The 22,251-nt window shown below is 39.7% G+C and overlaps 1 protein-coding gene across 2 annotated transcripts; it reads right to left on the bottom strand.

Moving 5' to 3' along the window:
- Positions 1-1,190: 1,190 nt before the first annotated feature.
- LOC307142213 (uncharacterized protein) lies at positions 1,191-11,068 on the bottom strand. Of its 2 annotated transcripts, none has more exons than XM_079842874.1 (3): positions 10,970-11,068; positions 7,871-8,020; positions 1,191-3,851 (listed from the first exon to the last, which is right to left on the bottom strand). In XM_079842874.1, the coding sequence occupies exon 3, from the start codon at positions 3,826-3,828 to the stop codon at positions 3,199-3,201; it is 630 nt and encodes a 209-aa protein (XP_079699000.1). In that variant the 5' UTR covers positions 3,829-3,851; positions 7,871-8,020; positions 10,970-11,068; the 3' UTR covers positions 1,191-3,198. The 2 variants fall into 2 exon arrangements, with proteins under 2 accessions (XP_079699000.1, XP_079699001.1); XM_079842875.1 differs by lacking the exon at positions 10,970-11,068 and adding an exon at positions 10,414-10,767.
- Positions 11,069-22,251: the final 11,183 nt, after the last annotated feature.

The following is a 22,251-nucleotide window of genomic DNA, read 5'->3' as shown; positions in this document are numbered from 1 at the left end:
GCACTGGAAAGGCAGTGAAACCCGTGACTTCCCACCCGTGAACTCGAACCAGATCGATGTACTCCCAGTTACGAGCTCTGATGTCACATAGCACGATAAACAACGAGGGGGCTTTTTAGGGGGTCTTCAGCCCCCCCCTAAACTTCGGCCCAGCACCCCTAAAAAATTTGTGATTAACCTTTATAACATATGAAACTTGCAGGAGGCTTCGCCTTCGTCCCGTCTCTTAATCAGCGTGTTCTTCAATCCGCTGTGGCGGCGAATAGAGTGCACGTCAGAAGCAGAGGTGTGTGCGTTCATCTGAGCCTCATTGGTCTGTCACCGCTCATCAATGTCAAAATATTTGAGAAAACAAATCAAATTGGAGTAGGCGGGTTTTATGTACGCACAGAAGCTGCCGAGGCTGAGCGCGAATTTTAGCAACACGACTCGACGTCAAATGCGAGATATGTAGCTAAACTAATCATTTCATAATTGACAGCTGCTTCTTTAAGTCAGAAATGTTAAACAAATGACAAAAATATTCAGGCAAATTAATCAACTTTTGTCTAATTTCGCCATTTTGAATTGAAATAGGCCTATGTAATGTCATTTATAATGTAATTAACAAACAAGAAATATTAACAAAGCCGTTTTCTTCAGATTAGGCATAAGATTAATACACTCCACCAATTTTGGTGCTTCAGTGGTGCTTCAGTGGTTCTTCAGCGGTTCTTCAGTGGTTCTTCAGCGGTTCTTCAGAGGTTCTTCACTGGTTCTTTGACTAAGGTGCTATATAGCACCTCTGAAGAACCGCTGAAGAACCACTGAAGCACCAAAATTGGTGCTATATAGCACTAAAAAAGGTTCCCCTATGATTACGAGACTTTTTTTTTAGAGTGTAGTGAGGAATGTGTGCATATTGTAAATTAATATAATTCCATTTGTAGCATTCAACGCTCAGCTTTTTTCAGCCAGTATTGGTCATAAGATTAGTTCTGAATGAGTGCATATTGTGAATAAATGTAATACATTTAGTTACCTGGCTTTCCTGTTAGCCTTCAGTAAATTAACATGTCTACAAAAATGATTTCATAATACATATAAATATCAGTTAAACATATGTTTAACTGTCTTCACTGACAAAAATGGAAAAAACTTTATCAGTCATATCTGACCACTGACATGGTGTTCAAGTTATTGTTATCTAATCTTTTGGCGTTCAGAACATCTTATCATGTACATACACTCTAAAAAAAAAGAGGTTCTATGCACCTTAGTCAAAGAACCGGTGAACAACCTCTGAAGAACCACTGAAGCACCAAAATTGGTGCTATATAGCACTAAAAAAGGTTCCCCTATGATTAAGAGCCAAAAACTATTTTTGTGCCATATAGAACCTTTTTTTTTAGAGTGATGTAGATCATGGAAATCAACATTTTCTCGGGGGAGCAAGCCCCCGAACCCCCCTATCCTCACATTTGGGATCTCAGTGATTATAAACCTGTCTACATTGTATGATTAATGGATGTACAATATGGTCATGCAGAATAAGGCATTAATATTTGCTTAATAAGTAATAATAAATTGGGCCATTTCTGATTATTCAATGTCTATAGTAGTGATGGCTCTAGAATATGGAAGGCGTCGGGCGGAGGCTAGATATTTTACTTAAACTATCTTAAACAAACCCATTGATTTGCTTCGGAAGGCCTTTATTAACCCCCATGTGGATACATTTTATAATGGATGGATGTGCTTTTTGGGGCTTCAATGTACCCCATCACTGCCATTATAAAGCTTGGAAACATCAGGATATTTATTAAAGAGCACCTATTATGGCATTTAAAATGTTCCAAATATTGTTTTAGAAGTCCCCAACAACAGTTTTGCATGCATGCAATGACAAAAAAGACTTTAGTTTTCTTATAATATGGATTTATTTTTACCTGTTTTGACAGCGATTCTCAAATGATTCCTTTAGTGAATCACTTTTCAAAACCCCGCCTTTACGTGACGCTAATCTGCGGTGATTGGTCCGATGACCCAGTCAGTTGTGATTGGTTTAGTCTGTGCAGATATTTTCGGAAACGGAACGCCCATCAAATTCTTATAGTGACAGTAATTTGTTAATATGTGTCAGGAGTTATGAATATTTAAACCGGCGTCGGAACCGTTTGATTGTAATATGAGCCTCAGCTGATCTCATTCATAAAAAAACTCCTCTATTCTCCTCACGAAGACTCGCGACAAAACAACATCCCTCAGGGCTTTTAGTTCAAAAGTGTGCAGATGAGGAGACATATTGATAGAGTCTCATATGTCTGTGTCAAATTTCTAAACAGAGGAGTATTTTTTATTCAATACTTCCTCAAAATGCGCAGATGTAGCCTAATCATGAGCGATTGAGTCTCTTATGTGTTGTTTTCAATTCATCCTGGCAGCCGGAGGGCGCTCTGAGCACATGTAGTCCATATATGGTACAGATAGACAAAGAAGATACCATGTGCCATAATAGAAGTCCATAATAAAAGCTTCCTGAAATCGCGAAACATGCAAATAGAGACATTTGAAGACTAATAAACACACAATCGCGACGATATATGGTTTGTCTTCAAGCCACTTAGTCTTCAAATGCTCATCCTTGGGCAGATGAAAGAAGTTTGCTTTTGAGTCGCACTTCAGAACACAGCGTCTCGTCGCCATGATGTTTTCTAGTTTTCACTGGCGTCTTGGAGCGCAATAAGTGGGCGTATATTGTATTCAAATAACTTGACAAGTTGACGTCATCTAGTCAGAGAAAAAGCTTCGGTCTTCTAACGATTCTTAAAAATGACTCAGAGTCGACTCTTACTTTTGAAAGAAAATAACTATAAATACAGTGCACTGTCATATTTCAAACTTTGCAGGATGTTTTTGTTCACTTAGATCTATGTTACACACTACATGAAAGGTACATTTAAAAATTCCATGATAGGTGCTCTTTAAATATAAAAGAAGAAATTCATACACACCTAGGATGACTTGAGGGTAAGCAAACCATGGGCTAATTTTCATTTTAAAGTGAACTAATGGACATCCCTTTTGGCCACTGCTGTATATAATACATTATTAATTATGCACAACAGATATTTGTGTTATAGTGACAGCAACAACTGTGTTACATCTACAATGAAGCGTTTAAATTCCACAAGGTGCGACTGTGGAGCAATGCCTCTCTCAGTACAGGAAAGTGACAAATATCCGGGACATCTCCGAAAGCGCGGTGCGAGACATGAAAACGTCCGGGAAGGACATCATGCCACTGCGATCCACTTTGGTTTGGACCGTGTACGACTTCAGCTCTGTTTTCCCGGTCAGCACAGAGGTATGAATGACAGCGATTCTCGCCTCCTCCTGATACGCGGCGTCCCTGTCCTTGCCTATAGTGACCTCGAAACTCAGTCCAGGCTTCCAGATCGGGTATGTGACCGTAAGGGTCTCCAAACGGCGCACTGTGAAGTACTCAAACGGGACGGGCTGGTCGTCAGCGGGCTTGCACTGAACCAGCGACAGGTGGCGGATCTCAGAGTTGTTCAGCAGGAGGGCCGCGTTAAGAGGCGAGGTGTACCACACCGTCAGATGCTTCTTCTGAACGGAGGACTGCTGTGCGGACGACAGGTCTCTGCAGCTGCTGCACTCGCTGGAGTTCATCTTCTCACAGAAGCCCGGATCCTGCGCACACGTGCACATGTAGACGTTGCGCTCGGTCACGTAGGCCAACTTGAATTCAGAGCGCAGGAGGGCAGGCGAGGCGAGCCACAGTATACAGCACAGCACTGCCAAACTCATCTGAATGCACAGGATCATCTCTGAAAGGGATTCTTTGAGACCTGCATGTGCAGCAAGAAATAATTATTGTTGAGCCAAATAGCAAAAATCATGGCTCTGTTCAAAACCTAGTGAGCTGCCTTGTGTCTGCTGACAGATAAAATAAGTTACGATTTACTGCAGTCTTCTTACAAACACACTTGATTTGAAATACTGATTTCAATAGAATCCAATGTTAGCTAACCATGTGATAGCCTACTTTAACATAAAACATAGAAGAAATAAAAATACAACACTCTAAAAAAAAAAAGGTTCTATATTGCACCAAAAATGGTTCTTGGCTCGTAATCATAGGGGAACCTTTTTTAGTGCTATATAGCACCAATTTTGGTGCTTCAGTGGTTCTTCAGCGGTTCTTCAGATGTGATATATAGCACCTTAGTCAAAGAACCAGTGAAGAACCTCTGAAGAACCACTGAAGCACCAAAATTGGTGCTATATAGCACTAAAAAAGGTTCCCCTATGATTACGAGCCAAGAACCATTTTTGGTGCAATATAGAACCTTTTTTTTTTAGAGTGTAGGGTACAGTGGTACCTTTTGAATTAGGTAATTGATTTTAGTAATTCATTAATTCTATTTACGGTTGACAGTTATCTGTCCTTCCACCATCTTGGATGATTATCACTTGAGCTTGTTGCTATTCATTTCTGTAAAGGATAGTTTGAAATTGCCTTGAAACGGCGGTCCAATGACACTAATCTGAAACCAGACTTCATTCACCACAATGGAAAGCATATTTACACTGTCTGATCGTTCCCTATCCCCTATATAGTGCACTGTCTGATCGTTCCCTATCCCCTATATAGTGCACTGTCTGATCGTTCCCTATCCCCTATATAGTGCACTGTCTGATCGTTCCCTATCCCCAATATAGTGCACTGTCTGATCGTTCCCTATCCCCAATATAGTGCACTGTCTGATCGTTCCCTATCCCCTATATAGTGCACTGTCTGATCGTTCCCTATCCTCTATATAGTGCACTGTCTGATCATTCCCTATCCCCAATATGGTGCACTGTCTGATCGTTCCCTATCCCCTATATGTTCCCTATCCCCAATATAGTGCACTGTCTGATGGCTCCCTATCCCCTATATAGTGCACTGTCTGATTGTTCCCTATCCCCTATATGTTCCCTATCCCCAATATAGTGCACTGTCTGATCATTCCCTATCCCCTATATAGTGCACTGTCTGATCGTTCCCTATCCCCAATATAGTGCACTGTCTGATCGTTCCCTATCCCCTATATAGTGCACTGTCTGATCATTCCCTATCCCCTATATAGTGCACTGTCTGATCGTTCCCTATCCCCTATATAGTGCACTGTCTGATCGTTCCCTATCCCCTATATAGTGCACTGTCTGATCATTCCCTATCCCCAATATAGTGCACTGTCTGATCGTTCCCTATCCCCTATATAGTGCACTGTCTGATCGTTCCCTATCCCCAATATAGTGCACTGTCTGATCGTTCCCTATCCCCAATATAGTGCACTGTCTGATCGTTCCCTATCCCCTATATAGTGCACTGTCTGATCATTCCCTATCCCCTATATAGTGCACTGTCTGATCGTTCCCTATCCCCTATATAGAGCACTGTCTGATCGTTCCCTATCCCCTATATAGTGCACTGTCTGATCGTTCCCTATCCCCAATATAGTGCACTGTCTGATCGTTCCCTATCCCCTATATAGTGCACTGTCTGATCATTCCCTATCCCCTATATAGTGCACTGTCTGATCGTTCCCTATCCCCAATATAGTGCACTGTCTGATCGTTCCCTATCCCCTATATAGTGCACTGTCTGATCATTCCCTATCCCCTATATAGTGCACTGTCTGATCGTTCCCTATCCTCTATATAGTGCACTGTCTGATCGTTCCCTATCCTCTATATAGTGCACTGTCTGATCGTTCCCTATCCCCTATATAGTGCACTGTCTGATCATTCCCTATCCCCTATATAGTGCACTGTCTGATCGTTCCCTATCCCCTATATAGTGCACTGTCTGATCATTCCCTATCCCCTATATAGTGCACTGTCTGATCGTTCCCTATCCTCTATATAGTGCACTGTCTGATCGTTCCCTATCCTCTATATAGTGCACTGTCTGATCGTTCCCTATCCCCTATATAGTGCACTGTCTGATCGTTCCCTATCCCCTATATAGTGCACTGTCTGATCGTTCCCTATCCCCAATATAGTGCACTGTCTGATCGTTCCCTATCCCCTATATAGTGCACTGTCTGATCATTCCCTATCCCCTATATAGTGCACTGTCTGATCGTTCCCTATCCCCTATATAGTGCACTGTCTGATCGTTCCCTATCCCCTATATAGTGCACTGTCTGATCGTTCCCTATCCCCAATATAGTGCACTGTCTGATCGTTCCCTATCCCCTATATAGTGCACTGTCTGATCATTCCCTATCCCCTATATAGTGCACTGTCTGATCGTTCCCTATCCTCTATATAGTGCACTGTCTGATCGTTCCCTATCCTCTATATAGTGCACTGTCTGATCGTTCCCTATCCCCTATATAGTGCACTGTCTGATCGTTCCCTATCCCCTATATAGTGCACTGTCTGATCGTTCCCTATCCCCAATATAGTGCACTGTCTGATCGTTCCCTATCCCCTATATAGTGCACTGTCTGATCATTCCCTATCCCCTATATAGTGCACTGTCTGATCGTTCCCTATCCCCTATATAGTGCACTGTCTGATCGTTCCCTATCCCCAATATAGTGCACTGTCTGATCGTTCCCTATCCCCTATATAGTGCACTGTCTGATCGTTCCCTATCCCCTATATAGTGCACTGTCTGATCGTTCCCTATCCCCTATATAGTGCACTGTCTGATCGTTCCCTATCCCCAATATAGTGCACTGTCTGATCGTTCCCTATCCCCAATATAGTGCACTGTCTGATCGTTCCCTATCCCCTATATAGTGCACTGTCTGATCATTCCCTATCCCCTATATAGTGCACTGTCTGATCGTTCCCTATCCCCTATATAGAGCACTGTCTGATCGTTCCCTATCCCCTATATAGTGCACTGTCTGATCGTTCCCTATCCCCAATATAGTGCACTGTCTGATCGTTCCCTATCCCCTATATAGTGCACTGTCTGATCATTCCCTATCCCCTATATAGTGCACTGTCTGATCGTTCCCTATCCCCAATATAGTGCACTGTCTGATCGTTCCCTATCCCCTATATAGTGCACTGTCTGATCATTCCCTATCCCCTATATAGTGCACTGTCTGATCGTTCCCTATCCTCTATATAGTGCACTGTCTGATCGTTCCCTATCCTCTATATAGTGCACTGTCTGATCGTTCCCTATCCCCTATATAGTGCACTGTCTGATCATTCCCTATCCCCTATATAGTGCACTGTCTGATCGTTCCCTATCCCCTATATAGTGCACTGTCTGATCATTCCCTATCCCCTATATAGTGCACTGTCTGATCGTTCCCTATCCTCTATATAGTGCACTGTCTGATCGTTCCCTATCCTCTATATAGTGCACTGTCTGATCGTTCCCTATCCCCTATATAGTGCACTGTCTGATCGTTCCCTATCCCCTATATAGTGCACTGTCTGATCGTTCCCTATCCCCAATATAGTGCACTGTCTGATCGTTCCCTATCCCCTATATAGTGCACTGTCTGATCATTCCCTATCCCCTATATAGTGCACTGTCTGATCGTTCCCTATCCCCTATATAGTGCACTGTCTGATCGTTCCCTATCCTCTATATAGTGCACTGTCTGATCGTTCCATATCCATAATGTGAATTGTGTCATTGTTTTGGAGCATAGATAACAGTAAGGCTAACACATTCATACTAAAAGAACTTCAGTTTCATTTCATGGGGACTTTAAGACTCTTAAAAGGAAGCATAATGGTTCTCCCTATTGGAGTCGCCCAGAGTGTGCCTTAAGATTCTGTCAGGCAGCTGGTTCGCTTTTAGAACAGAGCCCATCTCTTTACAAGTGAAAGAACTGCAACCCACCAGATTGTTCCGAGAAGCGTGAAGAGAAGTGGAGCTGTGTTTGGTTAGTCAGCCTCAGCCTCAGCCTCAGCCCTCTGACAGTCTGATGTGCTGCCCGCTTTGAGCAGTGCCATGGTTTCAGGGAACCGTTTGAGCTGTCGTCTCAGCCGGCTGAAAAAACAACATCCAGGGAAACACAGTCCATCAGGAGTCAGGACACATCTGAGACTGACAGCATGAAGAGGTCCACAGTGACAAGACTGACCATTTGACCATGGAAATGAAGACCGCATCTCATTCTGCACTGCAGGTTCTATATAGAACTCTAGGGTTCTGACTCTATTTGAAACTTTATGCCGAAAATATGTAAGCTTGTTTCCGCTACAGAAAAATGAATAATTAAAAAGGTAATTGCGCTTTTATATCTCACAATTCTGAGTCAAAATTGTGAGGAAAAAATCTGAATTGCAAGAAAAAAAGTCAGAATTACGAAAAAAGTATTGCAAATAAAAATCTGAATTGCAAGGAAAAAACAGAATTGCGAGAAAAAAAACAGAATTGTGATATATAAGCTCACATTTGCAAGAAAGTAATTGCCAGAAAGAAAGAATTGAAAGAAAAGTAAAAATTGCAAGAAAAAAATTCAGAATTGCAAAATAAATCAGAGTTGTGATGAAAAAACTGAATTGCGAGAAAAAAGAAATGAAAAAAGTAAAAATTGCTAGAAAAAAAATCTGAATTGCAAGAAAAAAAGTCAGAATTACGAAAAAAGAATTGCAAAAAAAATCTGAATTGCAAGGAAAAAACAGAATTGCGAGAAAAAAGAAAAGGAAAAAGGAAAAATTGCAAGAAAAAAAAAACGAATTGCGAAGAAAAAGTCATGCAAGAAAAAAAGTCAGAATTACGAAAAAGAATTGCAAGAAAAGTCAGAATTGCAAAAAAATCTGATTTGCGAAAAAAAGAAAGTAAATTGCGAGAAAGAAAGAAATAATTGCAAGGAAAAAACAGAATTGCGAAGAAAAAGTCATGCAAGAAAAAAAATCTGAATTATGAAAATAAATCAGATTTGTGAGAACAAACTGAATTGCGAGAAAAAAGAAATGAAAAAAGTAAAAATTGCAAGAAAAAAAGTCAGAATTACGAAAAAGAATTGCGAGAAAAGTCAGAATTGAAAGAAAAGTAAAAATTGCATGAAAAAGTGAGAATTACGAAAAAATGCAAGAAAAAAGATCAGAATTGCAAAATAAATCAGATTTGTGAGAAAAAAAACAGAATTGCGAGAAAAAAGAAATGAAAGAAAAGTAAAAATTACACAAAAAAAACAGAATTGTGAGATATAAGCTCGCATTTGCGAGAAAAAAAATCAGAATGGCAAGAAAAACAAGTTTTTTTATTATTTAGTTGCAGAAGCAAGCTTCCATACAAAAAAGAATAAATGTCTTAAATGATCGCATAAAACTGTCATATTTAATATTTATTACAATAGTGATAAAGTATATGTACAAGGATTAAACAGCTAGTATCATAAGATTTAATTAAAAGATGAAAACAAAAATAATGAATTTAAACTGAAGACAGAACCCATAGAACCTTTCCTTCAGCTCCTGGAAATACAGCAGAAATTGCTTTTGGGTTCTAGGATTCTGACTCAATAAAGAACACTCTATGCCAAAAATATGGAAGCTTCTGCTACAGAATAAAAAAAGGTAATTGCGCGTTTATGTCTCACAATTTTGAGACAAAAAAATCAGAATTGCGAGAAAAAAGAATTGCAAAAAAATATCTGATTTACTTGAAAAAAAAACTGAATTGGAAGAAAAGTTAAAATTGCAAGAAAAAAATCTGAATTGCAAGAAAAAAGTCAGAATTACGAAAAAAGAATTACAAAAAAAATCTGAATTGCAAAGAAAAAACAGAATTGCGAGAAAAAAGAAATGAAAAAAGTAAAAATTGCAAGAAAAAAAATCTGAATTGCAAGAAAAAAAGTCATAATTGCGGAAAAAAATAATGAAAAAAGTAAAAATTGCAAGAAAAAAATTGCGAAGAAAAAGTCATGCAAGAAAAAAAGTCAGAATTACGAAAATAAATCTGATTTGTGAGAACAAAAACTGAATTGCGAGAGAAAAGAAATGAAAAAAAAAATCAGAATGGCAAGAAAAACAAGTTGTTGTTTTTTATTTGGAGGCAGAAGCAAGCTTCCATACAAAAAAAGGAGAAATGTCTTAAATGATCGCATAAAACTTTCATATTTAATATTTATTGCAATAGTGATAAAGTATATTCAAGCATTAAACAGCTAGTATCATAACATTTAATTAAAAGATGAAAACAAAAATAGCAAATTTAACCTAGATCCATAAATTGATCCCATGATGGGAACCCCAGAAAGGTTTTGCAAATGAAGACAGAACATTTTGGAAATACAGCAGAAATTACTTTTGCATTAAACAAATTGACAATTGGAGCATTTCCATGAGAAACTTTGGGACAGTGCACAGCAGCCGCCTCATCATCATCAGCAGCATGTTTACAACAGAGTTACATTCAAAAAACACCAGCGTTACCTTTTTGTCAGCTCTGTGTGGCGATTCTACGAGCTAAACTCTCACAAACATTCCTCAGCACCCGTCCTGATTGGCTGCCTTAAACTATGCTCGTGTTTCTTATTATGCAACCAAACCGTCCGGAGGTGACGTGCCGTTAGCAACCACTGTTTACCCTGCCTGGTCCAGTCCTCCATTTTCTCTCCTGAATAACAGCAGGGTGTGTCCACACTTCATCAGCGTCTCAGAGCTCGTGCTTTTCATCTCACCTTCTCACACAGAGCAAACAGTGTAAACATCGTCCATTCTCAACTAACATCCGTGTCACAGCTCTGAATAATGCCCCCATTCATAAAGCTCTCTCTCCTTCCCTCTGCTGATTCACTGTTTCCTCGAGTTAATCTCAGAAAAACATCTGTCTTGTCATAAAATAATCCCCCGGGCGAGGGTTGTTCAACTGCTCAGGTTAGATAAACGCCGTCCACATATGGCTTTCGTCACACTTAGACTCGACTTTCTGAGTTCTGGAAGGTTTACAGCACGGCATGTTTAAACAGAGAGAGCAGAAACGGCATACCTGTTTGTGGCTGTAGTCATGCTGAGAGGCGGCCGAACACATGTCCATCTCACGGTCCGCTCGTCTGAGGAGCTCACGGATCATTCATGGACTGCGGGGTTGGGCTTATACCGAGGCTCCCAAAGCCACAAGACGGTGTCCTCAGCAACTTGCTATGCATGAGCAGCTAAGCCAAGACGGAAAAAAGTTAACTGGAACAATGTGAGACAGCCAATAAAAAAATATGAGGCAAGCGCAGATGACTGGACCATGACCATGAAAGCCAGAGCGTGAAGCCGGACGGGGTGAGGTTTGCTGAAGAGCTGGACATCTCAGCACTGAATGAAGCTGTACAATGTACAGAAAGATTGGGGTTGCTGTTGTTATAGCCGGTGAATTATGTATTTGATGTATGAGTTTTAAGGACGCTGATTTTTTTGTCTGACCCTGAGATGGCGAACGGGAACGTGGTTTGGTCATGGACACATTTTTCGCTGTTTTATGTGTCCAACACTGAGAACGATACATAAAAAGCATCTCCGTTACATAATTATACGAGCCTTTCTAATTCACTCTTCCTCTTCTTCTGAATTAGCCTGACAAGCCAGAGCCACATCAAGATGTTGGGTCTGGAAACTCATCATTTGCAGGGCTCAATCCGAGGGGCGGGATAAACGGTTGTCTTTCAGATTCCCTCTGCATGCAAATGGATAGCGCCATGAGAGCAGCGAAGAAGGTGAAGCGGAGCTAGCATTAGTTGATAGATTAACCTGTTAAACTGCAACCCCACTTTGGGGCTCACAGCTGAAAACGACCTACCTGAATTAAAACAATTATAGCTCCTGAGAACAGTGTGCTACAGGCACAATTAAGGTATCTTTGGAAAGAAGACACATGGGACTCTACTAAAAAGCAATCAGAGTTGATAATTCTCAAACAGATAAAAAATTATAATAGTTGAAATGCCTCAAAAATTATTTGCACTACACAGAATGTTGTATTATTTCATGTAAAAATATATGAAAATAGACCTGGAGGAATCCAGTTCAGTTATGGATTGAAAGCCACACGACTTATCAGTTTATATTTCAAGTTTGAGGAAGATATAATGAAAAATGTGGTTCCTGCTAGCTTTTTTCCAAGACTATGTCTGTTCCATTTCTCCCTCCGCCTGCTTGAGGCACATCCCCAGAAATGACATCTCCCAACTAAAACAATTGCAGTTGCTAAACAATTTGCACTACATGCACAATTTAGACATCTTTAAAAAGAAGACACTTTACAGTTTATTACCCAAACATTAAAGTAGAAAAAAACTTAGAAAGACAAACAGTTATAGAAGTTGAAGTGTCTTGAAGATGATTTGTGCTACAATGAACACTTTATTATTTGATGTAAAAATATATGAAAATAAGCCTGGAGGAATCCAGTTAGTTAATGAATTGAAAGGCAAAAGTCTCATCAGTTTATATTTAAAATTTGACGAAGATATCATAAAAAATGGGGTTCCTGCATGCTTTTTTCTAAGAATATGTCCAGGTGCCCAGAAACCTACAGGAGACTTGATAACCTAATGTTATGAAGTGTACTGCAAGCTGTTTTAGCCATCATATATGATGCTTGAATGCTTTTTCAACTATAAAATAATAGGCAGAACCATAAGACTTTGTATTAGTGATTTATTTGTACAACAGAACTTATAAAAATATAATAAAAATGAAATATTAATAAAAAAGAGCTAAACTTCTTTGCAACTGAAAATACAACAAGTAATATAAGTATAATAACTATAAATATAACTAGTAATATAAATAACAATATAATATAAATATATAGCTATAAAAACACACACAATTTGCAAATGTAAAAAAAAAAAAACATTTACTGGCCTTTTACTGGCGGATTCAGGTCTACAACAGCAAGTGCAGATCTTGAAGAATCTGAAAGCTTTCTTCTCTTTTCTGCTGGTTGGCTGGTGCTTGGATGCCATAGCTCATCTGAAGACTCAACCTGATGCCTGTAGAATGGCAAGGAAAGGAAAGAGAATTAGCACTGCATGTCCTATTTCTGTATAGTTTGCCCATTCAATCAACAATCACACTGTCATCATTCACTCTAATTACAGGCCATCCCATGAACAATGAAACTGATGGGCAGTCGGTTAGACAGCATTCATATTGACGGCCACCTATACATTCTCACACAGCCCAAGCATCAATCTAACGGCCGGCTATACAGTGAGCATTCATATTGACGGCGGCCCATACATTCTCACACAGTCCTACAATCAATATAATGGCCGGTGATACAGTGAGCATTCAACAATCACACAGATGGTCGGCCGTCCAGAACTTTTCTTTTTTCGTCAATTTGATTTTGTAGCACAGGAGAAAAAAATGCATTTTATATATTATATATATATATATATATTTTTCTGTGTGTGCTAGAAAAAATGCTAAATATCAGTATATGTATAATCTATACTGGTATATTGTAATTTTTCTAGCACACAGGAAAAACATAAAATAAATACAGTCTCAATATATATATATATATATATATATATATATATATATATATATATATATATATATATATATATATATATATATATATATATATATATATATAAACAATTACATGTGTTATATATATATGTTTTATTTACACACACATGGGGAAAAATTATATATACTTTTTCCCCATGTGTGCTAGGAAAAATGCAAAATATCAGCATATGTATAATGCATACTGGTATATTGCATTTTTTCTAGCACACAGAAACAATAAAATAAATACATTCTCACACACATTCTCAATATACATAAACAACTACACATAGCAACTCACCGGTATGTTATTGGATCAACTTCTCTGTCAACAAGCACCGTCATCGCTGTGTTGACTCTCCTTTTTCACATCGCTGCTTCGAGTGAGCTCAAATAAAGCATCTTCAGCACAATAAAAACTTCTTTTGACGATCCATTGGATAATACATTCCGTCCAGTTAGTAAGATTAGCAAACAGTTACTACAAAGAGACCGTCTGTTTGTTTACTAGCGCGTTAGCTTTTAGCTGTCAGATGGGGGAGTGTCAAACTCGCTGCATCTCGTGGGAGAGCGCGCCACATTGGCACATTCAGATGAATAAATAAGGTGTGTTCGACATCGGCTGCGGCTGGAAGCAACTGATCGGCGAGAGTAGCCGCGTGCAGGCGGGGAGGAGCTGCAAACGGCGACGTGAAGTCGGACACTTTCTGCTTCCCGCAGTGACGCTCGCGCTGTGTCTGCACACTTTATCAGCTGAAGTGAAATAAATGCAATATTTGGCAATACACAGATGTTTCAGAGACATTATTGTCATGTAATACTTTATGCACTGCTTAATACAGCGTGTGTTTGTACAAGAATAAAGTTCAACATATAAGCCTACACTATCAATGAAGTGGGGTCTATGTTTTTAATTAGTTATATTTTGCTAAACATGACAATATAACATCGCGACTACATGAAATGAGGTTTTACTGTTATAAAAAACAGATTTGTGCGCATTAGTGGAGCTGAAGGTTTTAGAATAAACACGAAACACACGTCATCGCTGTCATGCGGTGAATCTGGCCAATCCTGGAACAGCTGTGTCGTCATCAGAGTCCGTGCAGCCTTGTGCAGCTGCTCTGGAGAAACTGCACGGCTGTAATCGCCGGCTGCTCTCGAATCGCTCTCGCGGCACTTTGTTGACATACGTCACTGTCACGTGGCGTCGGCGCTGCCTCAAGTCGGACAAAATTTCTAACCGGCATGCACTGCTTCAAGTCAGCCGCCGATCGGTCTGCGCATCGCTGGGTGAAGTCGAACAAGCCTAATATTCACGCCCATGTGACAAATACACACATGAGAGGTCTCGTTGGAATCGTGTGCTCATTGGCTACATTTTCTGTCAGTCATGACGATTCAATGCTTTTATTGGCTCCAGATAAACAGACAATATCATTGGATGAGCACATCATGACATCACCTAAAACGAATGGTATGGTTGGATATTTTTGACTATATCGCGGCTATCTTTGCATGTTTTTGAGTGGGGTTAGTTGTAATATGTTCGTAACATTCTAAGCTTTAAACCCATGCCACTTTATGCTACCGGGAGACTGTTTTTGGTGCATTATTTTATTGCATAACAGTCTAGTATGATACTCCGCTCCGCGGAAATGCGATGTAAACAAAGGATTAACCATCAATATTACACCATTATCGTTTCGTTGGATTAAAAATGCTCTATGGGATGTTATTCAGTGGACCCTCACCTTTCCATTCATTCTGGATTTTTAAGCAGTGGATGCGTGTGTGGCTTGTAATTAGGACACAAAAGGTATGTGCTCTGTTTTTATTTATAAAATCGTTGATGTGTATTGCTTACATTGATGCAAAAATACAGCCGTTATAAGCTTTTCACTGAAAAACAGTGGTCTGTCCTCGATGCTTGAGGTTTAGACCTTTAGAATGATATATAGTTTGTCAAGATTAATGATGTTTTTTTACGTTAAATCTATTAACAAACAATACACTCGTGCTAAAAATAGCGCTTCAACCCGTGCACGTGCTCATGAAGCTTAAGGAGTTTTAAAGGGTTAGTTCACCTAAAAATGAAAATTCTGTCATTAATTACTTACCCTCATGTCGTTCGACACCCGTCAGACCTCCGTTCATCTTTGGAACACAAATGAAGATATTTTAGTGTAAATCTGATGGCTCTGAAAGGCCTCCATTGGCTCAATGCACGGTTCACTCTCAAGACCCTTAAAAGGCACTAAAGACGTCGTTACAAAGTCCATCTCACTACAGTGGTTCTACAATAACTTTATGAAGCGGCGAGAATAGTTTTTGTGCACAAAAAAAACCCTAAATAACGACTTATATAGTGATGACGATTTCAAAACAAAGCATCATGAAGCTTCGAAGCGTTATGAATCAGTGAGTCGATTCAGCGGTTTGAATCGCCAAAGTCACGTGATTTCAGCAGTTTGGCGGTTTGACACGCGATCCGAATCATGATTCGACTCACTGATTCATAACGCTTCGAAACTTCATGATGCATTGTTTTGAAATGGTCATCACTATGTAAGTTTTTTTTGGATGAACTAACCCTTTAAACTATTAAACTTAGTAGGCAAAACTCCGAACACATCTTCTTTTCTTAAGAATGACTTCAATGCCGTTCTTTGTTCTTTTCTCAAGGAAAAGCTGAACTCAAAGTCTTCCAGAGTCGCCGCCAAAGCCGATTGGAAAGACCGCTGTTCGCCAGCTTCTTTGTTTACAAGTAGCTCCGCAACTCTGCAACTCCGCAAGTGTTTTTTGCTAGTTTCAGCCGGACGCAGTTCTCATGTTCACGTTGTTTAAAGGGTTACTTCAGTGATTTATCATTAAGCTTTGTATCAGTAGAAACCCTGTAGTATATTTGAATGATGGTACTATCCCCCCTCATATCCCCCTGAGACAAGGGAATTATGCATTTTATTTCTGGAAAAAATCCTCCGATGATGCAAATATCGTCATTTTGTGTCATCTGAGGATTTTTTGGCCTGAGGCTAGAGACTACAGCCAGTAGAAGGAGCTAGTTCTGCATGTTTTCAACCCGCCCACAGGGGAGGATCTCACTCACAGAATGTAAATGCATACGGCCGCTCGGCTCGGGCATTAATAACGGAGCGGCGCAGAGTAAAGTGAGTGTTTCAACTTTTCAATGAATTCCTGTGAAAGTTAAGCTTACAAATGCGATCAGAAAACGCACCAGACTGGACACACACTGAGAATGACAGCCATGCTTACCTCAGCTCTGCTCAGCTCTTCTCGTGATGAATGAAATCTCCTCCTGCTGCGTCTGTGGCGTGACTTTCGTTCGGCTCACTCACACTTTATTGAAAAGACACGTTCAGATTTTAATTGTAGTGTTTATTCTCTAACTGAACGAAATTATTTGATTACTATGAATATCAAAACGACGGTGGGACTGTGCCGCGGTGGGCAAGTGATAACCAGTAGGCGTGGCTTTGGGAGTGACCTCGTAGGGCAACGAAGCAAGTGCATTCTGGGAGTTGTTGTCTTTCATCCACATGAGACAAAAATAAATTTTCTGTCTTTTCTCAGTCTAGAAGGCACCAAATTCAAAAATAATTTCAAATTTCTACTACACAAATGACACAGTTTAAATACACATTCATCTTCTAAAATAATAGGCAGAACCATAAGACTTTGTATTAGTGATTTATTTGTACAACAGAACTTATAAAAATATAATAAAAATGAAATATTAATAAAAAAGAGCTAAACTTCTTTGCAACTGAAAATACAACAAGTAATATAAGTATAATAACTATAAATATAACTAGTAATATAAATAACAATATAATATAAATATATAGCTATAAAAACACACACAATTTGCAAATGTAAAAAAAAAAAAACATTTACTGGCCTTTTACTGGCGGATTCAGGTCTACAACAGCAAGTGCAGATCTTGAAGAATCTGAAAGCTTTCTTCTCTTTTCTGCTGGTTGGCTGGTGCTTGGATGCCATAGCTCATCTGAAGACTCAACCTGATGCCTGTAGAATGGCAAGGAAAGGAAAGAGAATTAGCACTGCATGTCCTATTTCTGTATAGTTTGCCCATTCAATCAACAATCACACTGTCATCATTCACTCTAATTACAGGCCATCCCATGAACAATGAAACTGATGGGCAGTCGGTTAGACAGCATTCATATTGACGGCCACCTATACATTCTCACACAGCCCAAGCATCAATCTAACGACCGGCTATACAGTGAGCATTCATATTGACGGCGGCCCATACATTCTCACACAGTCCTACAATCAATATAATGGCCGGTGATACAGTGAGCATTCAACAATCACACAGATGGTCGGCCGTCCAGAACTTTTCTTTTTTCGTCAATTTGATTTTGTAGCACAGGAGAAAAAAATGCATTTTATATATTATATATATATATATATTTTTTTCTGTGTGTGCTAGAAAAAATGCTAAATATCAGTATATGTATAATCTATACTGGTATATTGTAATTTTTCTAGCACACAGGAAAAACATAAAATAAATACAGTCTCAATATATATATATATATATATATATATATATATATATATATATATATATATATATATATATATATATATATATATATATAAACAATTACATGTGTTATATATATATGTTTTATTTACACACACATGGGGAAAAATTATATATACTTTTTCCCCATGTGTGCTAGGAAAAATGCAAAATATCAGCATATGTATAATGCATACTGGTATATTGCATTTTTTCTAGCACACAGAAACAATAAAATAAATACATTCTCACACACATTCTCAATATACATAAACAACTACACATAGCAACTCACCGGTATGTTATTGGATCAACTTCTCTGTCAACAAGCACCGTCATCGCTGTGTTGACTCTCCTTTTTCACATCGCTGCTTCGAGTGAGCTCAAATAAAGCATCTTCAGCACAATAAAAACTTCTTTTGACGATCCATTGGATAATACATTCCGTCCAGTTAGTAAGATTAGCAAACAGTTACTACAAAGAGACCGTCTGTTTGTTTACTAGCGCGTTAGCTTTTAGCTGTCAGATGGGGGAGTGTCAAACTCGCTGCATCTCGTGGGAGAGCGCGCCACATTGGCACATTCAGATGAATAAATAAGGTGTGTTCGACATCGGCTGCGGCTGGAAGCAACTGATCGGCGAGAGTAGCCGCGTGCAGGCGGGGAGGAGCTGCAAACGGCGACGTGAAGTCGGACACTTTCTGCTTCCCGCAGTGACGCTCGCGCTGTGTCTGCACACTTTATCAGCTGAAGTGAAATAAATGCAATATTTGGCAATACACAGATGTTTCAGAGACATTATTGTCATGTAATACTTTATGCACTGCTTAATACAGCGTGTGTTTGTACAAGAATAAAGTTCAACATATAAGCCTACACTATCAATGAAGTGGGGTCTATGTTTTTAATTAGTTATATTTTGATAAACATGACAATATAACATCGCGACTACATGAAATGAGGTTTTACTGTTATAAAAAACAGATTTGTGCGCATTAGTGGAGCTGAAGGTTTTAGAATAAACACGAAACACACGTCATCGCTGTCATGCGGTGAATCTGGCCAATCCTGGAACAGCTGTGTCGTCATCAGAGTCCGTGCAGCCTTGTGCAGCTGCTCTGGAGAAACTGCACGGCTGTAATCGCCGGCTGCTCTCGAATCGCTCTCGCGGCACTTTGTTGACATACGTCACTGTCACGTGGCGTCGGCGCTGCCTCAAGTCGGACAAAATTTCTAACCGGCATGCACTGCTTCAAGTCAGCCGCCGATCGGTCTGCGCATCGCTGGGTGAAGTCGAACAAGCCTAATATTCACGCCCATGTGACAAATACACACATGAGAGGTCTCGTTGGAATCGTGTGCTCATTGGCTACATTTTCTGTCAGTCATGACGATTCAATGCTTTTATTGGCTCCAGATAAACAGACAATATCATTGGATGAGCACATCATGACATCACCTAAAACGAATGGTATGGTTGGATATTTTTGACTATATCGCGGCTATCTTTGCATGTTTTTGAGTGGGGTTAGTTGTAATATGTTCGTAACATTCTAAGCTTTAAACCCATGCCACTTTATGCTACCGGGAGACTGTTTTTGGTGCATTATTTTATTGCATAACAGTCTAGTATGATACTCCGCTCCGCGGAAATGCGATGTAAACAAAGGATTAACCATCAATATTACACCATTATCGTTTCGTTGGATTAAAAATGCTCTATGGGATGTTATTCAGTGGACCCTCACCTTTCCATTCATTCTGGATTTTTAAGCAGTGGATGCGTGTGTGGCTTGTAATTAGGACACAAAAGGTATGTGCTCTGTTTTTATTTATAAAATCGTTGATGTGTATTGCTTACATTGATGCAAAAATACAGCCGTTATAAGCTTTTCACTGAAAAACAGTGGTCTGTCCTCGATGCTTGAGGTTTAGACCTTTAGAATGATATATAGTTTGTCAAGATTAATGATGTTTTTTTACGTTAAATCTATTAACAAACAATACACTCGTGCTAAAAATAGCGCTTCAACCCGTGCACGTGCTCATGAAGCTTAAGGAGTTTTAAAGGGTTAGTTCACCTAAAAATGAAAATTCTGTCATTAATTACTTACCCTCATGTCGTTCGACACCCGTCAGACCTCCGTTCATCTTTGGAACACAAATGAAGATATTTTAGTGTAAATCTGATGGCTCTGAAAGGCCTCCATTGGCTCAATGCACGGTTCACTCTCAAGACCCTTAAAAGGCACTAAAGACGTCGTTACAAAGTCCATCTCACTACAGTGGTTCTACAATAACTTTATGAAGCGGCGAGAATAGTTTTTGTGCACAAAAAAAACCCTAAATAACGACTTATATAGTGATGACGATTTCAAAACAAAGCATCATGAAGCTTCGAAGCGTTATGAATCAGTGAGTCGATTCAGCGGTTTGAATCGCCAAAGTCACGTGATTTCAGCAGTTTGGCGGTTTGACACGCGATCCGAATCATGATTCGACTCACTGATTCATAACGCTTCGAAACTTCATGATGCATTGTTTTGAAATGGTCATCACTATGTAAGTTTTTTTTGGATGAACTAACCCTTTAAACTATTAAACTTAGTAGGCAAAACTCCGAACACATCTTCTTTTCTTAAGAATGACTTCAATGCCGTTCTTTGTTCTTTTCTCAAGGAAAAGCTGAACTCAAAGTCTTCCAGAGTCGCCGCCAAAGCCGAATGGAAAGACCGCTGTTCGCCAGCTTCTTTGTTTACAAGTAGCTCCGCAACTCTGCAACTCCGCAAGTGTTTTTTGCTAGTTTCAGCCGGACGCAGTTCTCATGTTCACGTTGTTTAAAGGGTTACTTCAGTGATTTATCATTAAGCTTTGTATCAGTAGAAACCCTGTAGTATATTTGAATGATGGTACTATCCCCCCTCATATCCCCCTGAGACAAGGGAATTATGCATTTTATTTCTGGAAAAAATCCTCCGATGATGCAAATATCGTCATTTTGTGTCATCTGAGGATTTTTTGGCCTGAGGCTAGAGACTACAGCCAGTAGAAGGAGCTGTTCTGCATGTTTTCAACCCGCCCACAGGGGAGGATCTCACTCACAGAATGTAAATGCATACGGCCGCTCGGCTCGGGCATTAATAACGGAGCGGCGCAGAGTAAAGTGAGTGTTTCAACTTTTCAATGAATTCCTGTGAAAGTTAAGCTTACAAATGCGATCAGAAAACGCACCAGACTGGACACACACTGAGAATGACAGCCATGCTTACCTCAGCTCTGCTCAGCTCTTCTCGTGATGAATGAAATCTCCTCCTGCTGCGTCTGTGGCGTGACTTTCGTTCGGCTCACTCACACTTTATTGAAAAGACACGTTCAGATTTTAATTGTAGTGTTTATTCTCTAACTGAACGAAATTATTTGATTACTATGAATATCAAAACGACGGTGGGACTGTGCCGCGGTGGGCAAGTGATAACCAGTAGGCGTGGCTTTGGGAGTGACCTCGTAGGGCAACGAAGCAAGTGCATTCTGGGAGTTGTTGTCTTTCATCCACATGAGACAAAAATACATTTTCTGTCTTTTCTCAGTCTAGAAGGCACCAAATTCAAAAATAATTTCAAATTTCTACTACACAAATGACACAGTTTAAATACACATTCATCTTCCCAGCGCTGAAGTGCCCCTTTAAATATCAAATGCACTGGCGCATCTGTCTGGTCTGAAAACCAGGTGTGATCAGGAGCATTGTTGGAGTGTTGCTATTTTGAGGAACTGAAAACGACTGCGCCATTGACCAACACAAATCTGCTCTAAAGTCAATAGTGCAGTATTTTTTGTGTTTTATTAGGGTGTCTTAAGCCGCGTTTTCACCGCAGGAACTTTCCCAGGAACTAGGAACTGCAGGGTCTAAATTAAGTTCCGGGTAAATATTTCCCCCTCCGAACGGCCCTGCTCGCGAGGTAGTACTTTTTCAAAGTTCAGGAACTTTCAGGGGTGGGACTTGGGCGCTGAACATACTGATTGGTTGAGCTCACACAGCATTTTACTTCAAGCATTTTATTTTTTGTCTCAGCAATCGCACGGTCAATGTCCGTAATAGCTGATAATAACATACGTTGTCTTATTTTAAATCTGGCTTTACGAGCTTTTAGAATACGCTTTAGTATCAGTGCTCGTCT

This window comes from Gobio gobio (genome assembly GCF_949357685.1).
Source record: "Gobio gobio genome assembly, chromosome: 18".
NCBI classification, from domain to species: domain Eukaryota; kingdom Metazoa; phylum Chordata; class Actinopteri; order Cypriniformes; family Gobionidae; genus Gobio; species Gobio gobio.
The sequence above is the reverse complement of the archived record's forward strand: the minus strand, read 5'-3'. Positions and strand labels throughout refer to the sequence as shown.